Source organism: Solanum pennellii, chromosome 5 (assembly GCF_001406875.1).
Source record: "Solanum pennellii chromosome 5, SPENNV200".
In the NCBI taxonomy this organism is placed as follows: domain Eukaryota; kingdom Viridiplantae; phylum Streptophyta; class Magnoliopsida; order Solanales; family Solanaceae; genus Solanum; species Solanum pennellii.
Window position 1 is genome coordinate 72,504,100 of NC_028641.1, and position 13,272 is coordinate 72,517,371.

General features: G+C 29.0%; 1 protein-coding gene and 1 non-coding gene across 2 annotated transcripts; both read right to left on the reverse strand.

Annotated features, from left to right (window-relative positions):
• Positions 1-2,363: 2,363 nt before the first annotated feature.
• On the reverse strand, positions 2,364-3,503 carry LOC107020684 (protein yippee-like At4g27745). Its single transcript, XM_015221141.2, has 2 exons — positions 3,282-3,503; positions 2,364-2,624 (listed from the first exon to the last, which is right to left on the reverse strand). Exons 1-2 carry the CDS (start codon positions 3,375-3,377, stop codon positions 2,376-2,378), a joined length of 345 nt encoding a protein of 114 aa, XP_015076627.1. The 5' UTR covers positions 3,378-3,503; the 3' UTR covers positions 2,364-2,375.
• Positions 3,504-5,258: 1,755 nt separating this feature from the next.
• TRNAF-GAA lies at positions 5,259-5,331 on the reverse strand. Its single transcript has one exon. It is a non-coding gene; the product is annotated as a tRNA-Phe (tRNA).
• Positions 5,332-13,272: the final 7,941 nt, after the last annotated feature.

The following is a 13,272-nucleotide window of genomic DNA, read 5'->3' on the forward strand; positions in this document are numbered from 1 at the left end:
GATTGCTCATCTCCTTTGTGGACGTAGGTCGATTGACCGAATCACGTTAAATCTTTGTGTCTTTTGGTATATTTCTGGTTGTCTTCTTACTCGTGATCATTTGAGGTTTGCATTGCTAGCTTCCGCATTTACACCTGCTTATTTCCGATCCTAACATTTAGCACTATTTTGAATCAAAACAAATTTGAGAGTAATATTTATTTTGAGCAAAGGAGTAAGCTTGACATTGCATTAACTGTTGAATTTGATATTGCAAAACATAACAATCTAACTAAACATTCCTATAAACATTGTACAATTAAATTCAAACCTCATTATATAATCGTGGAGAAGACCTTATCACCAAATAGTCATATATTATTTTTGTACAAATTTTATATTAAACTAAATTCCATAAAATAAAATTTATCAAAAACTCATTAAAAAAGAAAGGCCTCATTCGGTGGAATAGGTCACTCAAAATTCACTTTAAAAAAATTGAATTCACTTTGCTAATCAAATTGGAAAAAAATCAATATTTTTAAAAGTCAGTAGTTTGATTTCAATAATTCTTTATCATATATTATGATTAAAATACTAATATACATAAAGTCTTGCCTTTTTTTTTAGTATAAATAAATAAATTTATATTAGTCTGACGTCACCAAACCCTCTATTCTTCTCCTTTTTATTTCATTGAATTTATATAAATCACGAAAGAATTCCTTTTAAAAAAGTCGCCAATAACAATTAATGTATCTTGCGATTTTAATAAATATGTATCGTTAACTATTTAGACGGAAGCATGGTTTATGATGTCATTGTTGAAAAATAGCAATGAACACATTCGAAAAATTTATTGCTTATATAAATTATAGATAACAAATACAAAATGCATATTGCATGTTTTATGATTTATGATGTCATTGTTAAGAAATAGCACGTAATGAACGCATTTGAAAAGGTTATTGCTTCTATGAATTATAGATAACAAACACAAATACATATTATATATAAAGTGTATTGAATAATCCTACTTAAAGCATATCTGTCAAACAGTAAGCAAATATCTTAAGGTAAATTCGATACCAGTACTAAAATTTTGCAAATATTCTATAGAAAATTATAGAAGAATCCTATTTATGAAGAAGTTTTTTCTCAATCCAAAATTTGGAAGAAAAAGAACATGCCCTTCTTCCTTTTCAAATAGGATTGTGAGTTGTTTGAACAAATTAGAGACCAATCTCTTATGATATGATTCAAAAAAATAACTTAAATTAGTTTTTATTATAATAAATTACAAATAATTATACTGAAAATTTGTAATTGCACTTCTTTATTTGTATCTTCAAATTCCCTATTAATCTTATATGTAATTCCTCATGTTAAGACTATAAATATTGATCAATAAATTAATTTTTGACGAATTTAGCTCTATAATTAATTTTCTTTAGAGTAATGCTTAACTTATTTCATACACTGAATTCATAAATCTGTTCATCAAGTTTAAACATGAATACTTGTAAATTTCTCATAAAAAGGGTATTCATCAATCTCTATATTGAGAAGTGATTATTTCACCAATATATATGCATACACTATATCAAAAATTATCATTAGCGGTAATCAACACTTTTTGTATATTCACTAAAGTCTTTAGCGATATTGGTTCTAATGGCACTTAACTAACGCCGGTAAAGATTTTAGCAATTTTTCTTAATGTCCATATTTATTATCGCTAAAAGTTGTTTTTGTTGTGGTGATATATATATATATATATATATATATATATATATATCATCCGATCTGCCATGCATATTAATTAATCTCAATATCTCACCTTTTAATAAATCAAAACGACAATTAATATATACAACTCGTGATAATTATATAAATATTTAGAATATAAGTACATTTACCAATTTAAAAAATATATTTTTGTTAGACAATCTATAACATCTGTGTCTACACGATCATGTTCAATACATACGAAATAACTAGCACAAAGACTTAAAACTATGTATTATTATTATAAGTTGTAACAATTAAGATAAATAATATTTTATCTCGTGCTACAACCATATGGATGGTTTGTTCAAAAATCCATCTTCAGTTATAAACTATAATTTTCAACTCATTAGAACGGATGATTATTTAATCTTCTGTATATGAGATGGAATATATACACTAAATTAACTACTATACACGTTGAATATGCATATATGATAATCTGATCTATTCAATGTATCACTTTATTGAATTGAATAAATAAATAATATTACATCAAAACATATAGTTAATATTGTGTTCATCCAATAAAAAAGATTTATATACACTTTATTCTTTTCAACATTTTATTTTATAAAATTACATTAGATACGTTATCGTTGACTGAGTCATCCACTTGAGATATGTTCATAAAACCCCTCCTTGACAATCTTAAAGTTTTCAAGAACAAATTTTCCTTCTTTGTACTTTTGAGTTTCATTATATGCTTTTTCATATTTCCATCCCAAAACTTCCCCACAATCAGAGCATTTAACATCAGCCACAATATGCAAACCACTCATTAGTTGTCTCTCCTCATTTTCCCCTAAATATACATTCATGGCATGTGTAAACAAATAAGCCCTCCCTGTTCTTGCCTGCCTTTTTCACAACATATTTTGTTATAAACAAAAGCAAATATAAAATGTTTAACTGAATTTCAATATTTTTTTACGTAACATAAAAATATTACTAGTTCAAACTTAATAAATGTGATTATAAATTTACTCAATAAGTAAAAGATATAATGATCATGGATTGTGGTAGAACTCTGAAATCAAAGTCATAAAGTTCAAATCATGATGAACTATCTGAAACTCATAATTTCAAATCTATGGTTGTAAAAGCCTGATCAGTAGCATAATCAGAATTTTACTAAGATGTATCAAAATAAGAAAAAGTACACATACGAATAAATCAAGAGAATTCAACACATAACATATATACATAAAAAGATTATTTTACATATACATAATATAATTTTATAGTGAAAGGATCTATTGATACCCTTCAAATATATATATGGTGTCGCCACTAAATAGAAGTGAAGCCAAAATTTTGAATTTATTGAGTCTAAATAAATAATTTATTCATATTGAATATCTTTTTTAAATACAAACTTATAAAAATCTTAAAGATTAATTTCATCACATTAAAAAAAAATGTGTGCCCTTCTTCTTTTTATTATTTAAAGTTCTCCTAGAAAAGAAAGAAACTAAAAAAAATGAGATAAAGTGAAAGGAAAAAATCATAACCTGAAAACATTTGGAGACAATATCATCATGAAGAGCAATGTGATTTCTGCATTTAAAACAACTATATATCCTTGGACCTACTAATCCTTCTTCCATATATGTTGAAAAAAAAAAGAAATATTATCTCAAAACTAGAGGATCAATGAGTAATTAAAGCTTGATTAGTATTTAATGATCAATTAGTATGTAGAAAGATTAATTTCTTGCTTTCTTGAAGCAAAATCTTTGTTCAAGTTGGCTAACATCAATGATTAGACTGAAAATAAGATGAAAGAGAAAGGAATTAATAAGAAAATGAAATGCTTGATTAAAGATTAATTTACAAATTAACAAGTGGTAGTAGATTTCAAGTACAATCAACCAACTTTTTTAGATTAAATAATTAGGTGTTGATAAGGATGGGATTCACTATTTAATTGTCCCCCTTGTTTAACGGATAATCTTATTATTATTATTATTATTATTATTATTATTATTATTACTTGTGAAGTAATAATAACAACCTCCCACACCTTTATGTTATGGTCAAAATGGATAAATACTTATTTTTATTTAATATTTACATCATGTCAATAGATATCACTGTTAAAAGTTAAAAAACGACAATCAAAAGCGATGGGTTACGTAACTTTTTTGGTCAAAATTGATGAAAAAGCGACGCAATTACTTTCGTTGGTTTTTAGCTCAATGCTTTTTTAAAAGCGAGGACAGCGTGGCTTTTTGACTATTTTTTTAGCAAATGCACGGACTCCGTCGCTCTATTTTAATTTAATTTTTTTTTAATTTTCAAATGGCAACACGGTCTGCCACTTTTCTGGAAATTTATTTTTTTGGAAAATTCAAAAAAGCGGCAGATAAAACCACACCATCGCTTTACTGGATTTTTTTAAAAAAAATAAAATCCAAAAAAACGACGTACAAAATCACACTATTTATCGATTTTTCTGCGATATCTTTTACCGTGAAAACCTACCCGCAAATTCAATTCAATCCAATGCAAGAAGTATGTACCATCCAATAATACGTTTGGAATTTTGTAGCATATATGTGTTGATATACTTATTCAACCACAATAATATATTTAGTATAATCTCGTAAAATAAGATTTGAAAAAAATAAAATATATGTAAACATCATCTTTACCTTAGATGATAGAGAGGTTGTTTTTTAAAACACAAATATACGTATTATCAGCGTAAACACAATTTGACAGAAATATTATATACATGCATATACACTTATTAAGTATGAAATACAATGTATTTCACCATTATTATATGCTTAAATACTATATAACCATTATTATATACTTAAATACAATATATTCCGCTACACGGATGTTGTGTATGCACTTATTATATATGTGCGTAGATATAATTTGTTTCACCATTATTATGTGCATAAATTTAATGTATTCTGCTATAAAAATATTAAATATGCTCGGATACACTTATTATGTACACGAATGTATGTATTCTTCTGTAGAGACATAAAATACGCTTTAATACATTTATTATGTGCACAAATACAATGTGTATTTCACTATTATTAGGGAGTAAATACAATATGTTTCATTATTATAATGGACATAAATATATTGCATTCCATTACATTGTGAAACTAAGATACTTTGTGTTATAATTAAACAAAATCTTGCAACATTACATATCTGACCTGTGTAATAATGTTATCTATGAAATTTCTCTTAATTCAAATAAAAATTACATTATAGATAAAATATCAATATTGTTTGTTTACATTTACTATGGATTTTTATTTGTCTTGCTATTTTATATGTAACCACTCTAATAAGTAATAAATTTGATAATTGCATAAAATGAAAGTAAGACAATATCCTTGTGTTTAAATCATTAAAAGTTATATTAATAGATTTCTTGTCATAACAAATTTTATTTTGATCACATAAAACTTTAAATTAAGAAAAAAATAATTTGAACCCAAAAAGAAAACAAACAATGCGGTGAACGTGGATCGAACACGTGACCTTCAGATCTTCAGTCTGACGCTGTCCCAACTGAGCTATCCCCGCAATTGAAAGTAATTGGCACTAACATATAATATTTCTACGTGTTAGTGAGATATCTACATCTCAATGATGATTATGAATTTTTGTCTCTCAATATGAAAATTAAATAATCACTACCTTAATATATTTTGGATTACTTGAAAAAGAAGAAGAAGTTTTTATGTTATATTTGTATTGTATAATATATTTTTCTATAGAATCTTTTCCTCACGAGAGGTAATGATAAAAAATTTAAAATAAATTATATTGCTACATATATTAGATCACGGATAAAATAAAAATTACAAAGAATTCAAAAATAGAATATATGAACTTGATTATTGAGCACCATTAGAAAATAAAGAAATCAGTTGCAATTACCATAACTCAATTCCAAATAAGTTGAATGTGACTACATAAATTCTCATTTACCATGCATGTTTATCTATTTAAATTCATATCAAGTAGAAGTTATACAAAACAAAACAAAAAGAAAATGAAGTACTAATTATTTTTTTTATATATTTATCACTTGCATTACCAAAATCCTAATAAGACTAAAAGACTCCTAGAAATGGTTGTGTCCCAAGGTAAATACATTAACATGGCATGAGTAAAAGTACATATTTTCATAGAAATTATCAATATTTCGAGATAATTTTATTTCTTATGATTTTCAATTCATCTTCATCTTTTTTAATACATTCATTTAATTAATACATCTAAAGATCGACTTTAAGACAATAAGAGCATGCTTCAAACAACTCTCATTTTCAATTCAATGCAAATGTTATAATATACATTGAATTTGTCAAGGCCAGAAGCTACCTGCTTCCATTTTCCTGAGGTCATGAATAACTTCACTATGTATCTAATTCCCATTAGAAAATTTAATAGAATTAGTTTTCTATCTCATATAATATAAACTACTTTGGTTGACTTGCACCATAACAATATTGAGGTGGCAAATAATAAAGGGCAATCTTTGACAAGTTAAAATATATAAAATCAATAAATGGATAATAATAATAAATAAAAAATTAAAAAAATAATATATATTATATATAGATAGATAGTGGTATTGGATCAAATTTTGACCGGTTAAACATGTCAAATCAATAAATGAATCGTGACTTTTTTTTTTACCCTTCATAGGAGTTCCCACCCCTATTGTGTTCTTCGTGACTCAAACTCACAATTTTCGATTGAAGTGAGAGGTGCTTACCATCAGAGCAATTCCCTCTCGTCAAATAAATCGTGACTTAGATCCTCTAAAAAAAGTTAATTTATCGTCTGAATAATAATAACGAGTCATAATTAAGTTCTAAACTTAGAACAACATCCATCCTCAGTAAGTTTGAGATATTTACACACATTGTGCTCAAGCGGAAATTATGTCAAATATCTATTTTGAAAAATATTAATTCGAAATTTATTTAGAGAAAAAATATAGCAAGTACAAAATATACCATTTATGTTTTGTATAATTGAACGATATACAATACAAAAAACTACCGTATATCTCGAAGGTATACAACGATAATATTTCCATTATTTCTATATAAGTCATAATTCAAGATTTGAAGACTTTATGTATACCAATATAAACGTAGCTCAAATATGAGTTTTAAGCTAAACTTAAAATAAAAACAATAAAAAAAAGTCTTTGGTTGGATTCGAACACTGATCTAAGGGATGGTATTTCTAGCTTGTACTAGTAGCAGAAGGGCACTTTTATGCTTATCGTGGTTGCATTGTTAAGTATATTGTAAATTCTATCAGTTTTCAAAATAGATATACATATATACATATAATTTTTTTCAAGTTACCTGATATACGTGCACCCCCTCTCCATAGTGTGGATCCGTCTCTGTTTATACTTTTTCAAGATATCTTAAAGTTTTAGTTTAAATATTTGGAGGTTATGAATATGAAAAGATGAGAGTTATGAATATTAAGAGTATAAAAGTTGATAAGTAATTAGAAAATAATAATAAATAAATGAAGAATATGAAAAAAAATTAAAGTTAGCAAATCATGTAGAAAGAACAACTAAAGTTCTTATCATGTAATTAAGCATCAATGAATTTAAATTTGTGAAGCTAGAATCATTCTTTAATAATAATCAAGAGGACATTATCAATGTGTGTCTCCATTTTGTAGATTTGCACCCTTTAAATTATTAAATTTCGTTATTTATCATAAAGGATAATACTTTATCCACATCAATTATATTATTCATGAGAGGGGTTAAGGAAAAAGTTATAAGAAGAGGAAAAGTAAAGAAATTTAGGTAATTTTTTTTTAAAAAAAATAATAATTATATACATATAGATGATAGATGATAAATATCAATAAATTAGATATTTAATTAGGAAATTAATCTTAGAAAGTCTAAAAGTCACTAACATTTAATTAAATTTATATAATCAAATATTGAAATATTTTATAGCAATTTAATTTATAGAAGGGGTAAAACCGTAATTCAACTTTCAAATTTTTTGTTCATGTTTAGTAATATATGATACTCTAATAGCATGAAAAGTAACTAAGTAGTATTTTCATTGAAACAATACTTCTTCGTGTTTGATACCATCAGATAATACACACACACGTTGTTGTTATCAAAACATTAATTTAGCTAGTTTTCACTAAATCTCTGTCTTTTACTGCTTGATACCATCAGAGTATATATAAAGCTCTGATGGTATCAAACAGTAATTGATCAATTTTTTTCATTGAAGCATTGCATGTCCCTTCTTGATGACATCATATAGTGTGCGCGCGCGTGCATCAAGGAGTAATCGAGTAGTGTTTTCACTGAAGCATTGTGTCTTTCTGTTACCATGTAAGTATATATAGACTTTTCTGGTATCAATCATCGATTTAGCTAGTTTTCACTGGATTTCTGCCTCTTACTCCTTGACACTATTATAGTATAATAAACCTGATGGTATTAAGCAATTTTTTGGCAGTCTTTTTCACTAAAGTTATCGTAGTATATATATACACACGCTCTAATAGTATCTAAGAATAGTAGAGTAATGTTCTTCAGCGAAGCGCTATTTTTCTCTATTTGATACTGTTGAATGCCTTGAATCGGACCCGTTACAAACAGAAAGGACGGGGGTCTCGCTGCCCGGTCAGCGAGTCGGGGGGTCCAGGGGGGCGACGCGCCCCCTGGCCTGGGGGTCCGGGGGGGCGGAGACGCCCCCGGCCCGACGGTATACAATGTTGTTGTATTGGGCCCTTAATTATCTGTCAATTCTGTATTTTGGGCCCAAGCCTGTTAGGGCGTAGCTTAGCACTATATATAGACGCTATGGCAAACCCTATTCTGTAATTATGTTCTTGCCTCTCCATAATAAAACTGCTCTCCCTCTTCCCCGTGGACGTAGCCAATTTATTGGTGAACCACGTAAATCTGTTGTCTTGTTTTTCGCGTTTATATTTTCTCGTATTATCTCAAATTCCGCATAACAGATACCATCAGAGTATATATACACACATACTTTGATGTATATCCTATACATACCTCTTTTTTTACGAGATTTTTGAGTCTGATATTGAAAATTTTCTTACATTGAATGTTGCTCTTGATTATTATTTTTTACAGGATTGTGTTTCTTCAATGCAAAATAGATTTTCACCCCCATGTTATTCGTAATTTTCCGTGGTGAAAGTTCATGTGGAAGTGCATATTTTATATTGCTTGTAGCAATTTCCTTCTGTAGCTGTGTTGCTATCGTTTCGACCAGATCTATCAAAATTGAAAGTAAAATTGACTAAAATTGCATCAACATGATAAGATTGTATTTGTTGTTTGAATCCCAAGTTTCATTGTGTTGCATTAAAATTTTAACTTTGCCATCATTGAAAATTGCATTAAAGCTAGCTTGGGGAAGAAGTTTGTAGTTTTGGGAAAGGAGGCAAAGTTCACGTAAGTAATTTGCCGCTGAATTAGAAAAGGGGACATAAAATAAAGTAAAAAATTTAGGATAGCCAGAGCAAATTACATTTTATCGCTACTTTTTTTTAATTTTCAAAAATCTCCTAAAAGTAATGTCATCCGGGTACATTTCATTCTGCTGGATACATTACATTTGAAACATGTATGCTATCAGTTTCTCGAATCACGCAAATCAAATTGATGTCATTCTAATAACAGATCCAAACAATTCAAATTTTAAATTTTTTCTCTCAAATATCTTCGAAATTGTAACAAATTAAAAAACAAAGTCAACAGTTTTATACAGTTATGTATCATATTAAAAAAAAACTATGATACATAACAATGTTATGTGTCATGTACATAACTATGAATATGATACAGGCTGATTTTGTTATAAAACATTTGTTTATGTATCAATAGTAATATTTGATAATGTCTTACAGATACATAATCTTCTAGTTGAACAAGGTTGGATATGTATATGATAGTAAAAGATAACGAAATTTGTATTATATATAATACAAAATTATGAACATAATACATATTAATTTGTGTTTCAATAAATTAGAATTATGTATCCAAACTAATATTTGAAAATGATATATTGTATATGATAAAATTATAATGTATCGTAAAGGTGAAACGAAAGAATTATACATTAATTTAAGAATCAAAATCAACTAGATACATTAAAAGATATGTAGAAAGCAACACTAAATTAAAAAAAAAAAAGAGTAAGAAATCCTTTCACACTTTCTCATTGGCATAATACATATATTTGCCCTTAAACTTGGCTTCAAATTTTAAGTATGACCTCAAACTTTCACAGTGCACAAATAGGCACTTTAACTATCCTATTTTTTTTATAAATACACACGCGATTTTTGGACCCAAAGAGCGTGAAATGCAATCGCGCCCATGTGTATTAGTGAGTCACTCAATGGCTGCAAACTAATTAAATATTTTACACACCATTTTTTTTAAAAAAAGTTTACACGTCATTTAGAACTAAAAAAATTAAAATTAATTTTAATTAATATTGAGGGTAACGTTTCTACCCATTTCACATTTCACCAGTTTGTTCATCAAAGTCACTCAGCTCAAAGGTGAAAACCCTAGGTTATCAGGGGAATCAAAATCTTGGAATCAAAGGCGAAAGTCATTCAAGATTGCTACTGAAGTTGATGTTCAGCTTCCTCGATTTAGTTCAGGTATGCCCCGATTTTGCTATTTTGAAAGTTTATCTTTGATTACAAAGTAGAATCTTTTTGTCACCATTAATGTAAAATTATTATTTTCTTACAGGTCTATGCATATTGGTCATATTATAGCTATTTTTCACCATGGCGGTCGCTTTTATAAAGGTCAATACGTGTCGAAATTGGGAAACATCATTTTCAGCACATAAGGATCACTTCTCTTTGACCGAACTGAAATCGCATGCAAAAGATATTGGGACCCATAATTTTGTTAAGTTAGAAAGTGACAACCAACTATATAACTTTGTTAAAGATTTGTGGAGTGAGTCATCTATTAAGTTGTTTTTGAAGCATGTGACTGATAAAGAAGGGAGGTCCACTACTTTGAACCATTTTCTATTGAAAAAAATAATCAAGAATTGGGAAATTGCTCTAGGGTTTCACACGGGGTAGGTGAAGTTGAAAATCCATTAGTTTAAGGAAATGGTGATTCTCTTGACTTTGAAGAGGATGACTTAGATGATGTTCCAGATCAGGATGATAGTGAAATTAATGAAGAACTGAGAGCTTTTAGAGAAAAACTTAGGGAAGACAAAAAGTATGAAGCTGCAAAAAAAAAAGAACTAATATTCAAGAGACACTAAGAAAAGAATGGTGATTAAAAGTGGGAAGATCAATACGTTACAGGGCAAAAATGAATGTTATTGCCAAGTTCTTGGGTGATTGGAAGCTTGAGTTTTTAAGGTTCTTAGACTATGCTGATATGATTAAGAGTACAAATCTTGGAGTTCTTGTTGGGTTAGAACTGATAATGAAACAGTCCCTGGCTTACACTTGTTCAAATATTTTTATGTCTGTTTTGTTGCATTGAAAAATGGATGGCTAGAAGGTTGTAGGAAGATTATAGGATTGGATGGATGCTTTTTGAAGGGTGCATGTAGAAAAGAATTATTAGTGGCTGTTGGAAAAAATGGAAACAATCAAATGTATCCAATAGCTTGGCAGTTGTTGATCAAGAAACTAAACACTCTTGGAGTTGGTTCTTAATCTATCTCATTGAAGACTTGCAACTTGGTGATGGAAGTGGCATAACAATCATGTATGACATGCAAAAGATATTTATTATACTTTTTTTTTGACTTACTGCTTTGTGTTACTGTAAGTTTTTACTGTTAGTTATTGTCACTGTCTGTCGTTAGTGTTTGAAGCAAGTGAAGTTAGCTATTGTTTTTGTTTATTTGTCTCAGTTACTGCTAATGTGTGTGGATGTTGTTAGTGTGTGAAGTAAGTGATATTGTTAGTGTGTATGATAAACAAGGTGTCTTGATTTTATATTTCTTAGGGTCTTGAGGTGGCAGTGGAAGTCTTACTTCCTAATGTTAAAAGAAGAATGTGTGCAAGACATATTTGGGCAAACTGGCAAAAAAGATGGAGAGGTGAGGAAAGGAGAAAAGCATTTTGGAGATGCTCCAAAGCTAGTTTCGAGGTTAAATTAAGAGATGAATTTGAATATATGAGGAAATTGGGTCATAAAATATTTGAGCCATTGCTTGGATATAACAAAGAATATTGGTGTAGAGCTTTATTTAGTGAAAGATCAAAGTGTAATGTGGTGAAAAATAATATGTGTGAAACATTTAACTCATGGATTGTTGGTCCTAGACACAAATTTGTAATTAGTATGCTTGAAGATATTAGGCATAAAATGATGGATAGGCATGGAGATATGATTAAGTTTGCAGATACTTGGATCAGTGACATTTCACCTATGGCAAGACTGATTTTAGAAGAAAACAAAGAGATTGGCAGGGCACTAAGGGTGAATTGGAATCATGACATTGGATTTGAAATCCAAGAAGGAGAGTATAGACACATAATTGACATGACTAGAAAGACATGTAGCTGTAGGTTGTGACAGTTGAGGGGCATACCTTGCCAACATGCAATTTGTGACTTATATCATATTGGGCAAGAACCAGAAAATTATGTGGAACATTGGTATAAAAAAGATACATTCCTAAGTGCATATAAGTACTTTTTACAACTCATCTCCAATATGGTAATGTGGCCTGACACCAATAATCCACGTGTTGAGCCTTCTGAAGTGAAGCCAATGTCTGGAAGACCAGGTAGATGTAGAAGAAAAGATAAAGATGAACCAAGAAAAAAAAAGGGGGAAAGCATAAAAAACGGAGTAAAGATGTCATGTTCTAAATGCCATCAAGTTGGGCATAACAAAAGAACTTGTAAATCAGTGGTAAGTACTTTTGTTTTTGTTTTAAATTTTAATCAGTTTTATACTTCTAATTGTGTGTCTTTACAGCCCTCTGAACAGCCCACGCAACAGCCTGCAAGGCCTTTTCAACAACCACCAGTGAGGCAGCTTTCACAACCACCAGTGAGGCAACCTTCACGGCCACAAGTGAGGCAGCCTAGCACTGGAAATCTAATCCTAATTCAAGGTTAAAGAGAGGGATTAATTTAGGATTAAAGATAAAATAAAATGGGTCATATCATATTTTTTAATGGGTCGGGTTAGGTGGGTGGATCACTAAATGATTTAATTTATTTTTTAAAATTTTTGGTTTGTTATATAAATAATTAATATCAATAAATTTTAATTAAAAATAATTTAATAGATTGAGTGACTTTCTGAGGAAAGAGTGGATAGTTGAGTGACTTTCTGAGGAAAGAGTGGATAGTTGAGTGACTTTTGAGGGAAAATTGAAAGTTGAGTGACTTTCTGAGAGAAGAGTGCATAGTTGAGTGACTTTTGAGGGAAAATTGAAAGTTGAGTGACTTTCTGAGAGAATA

What these genes read in the sequence shown, in the direction of transcription:
- LOC107020684 (XM_015221141.2), bottom strand. Translation starts at nt 3,377, where the DNA reads ATGGAAGAAGGATTAGTAGGTCCAAGGATATATAGTTGTTTTAAATGC. An exon ending in TTGTCTCCAAATGTTTTCAG is followed by an intron (nt 2,625 to 3,281) that starts GTTATGATTTTT and finishes TGAAAAAGGCAG; the next exon opens with GCAAGAACAGGGAGGGCTTA.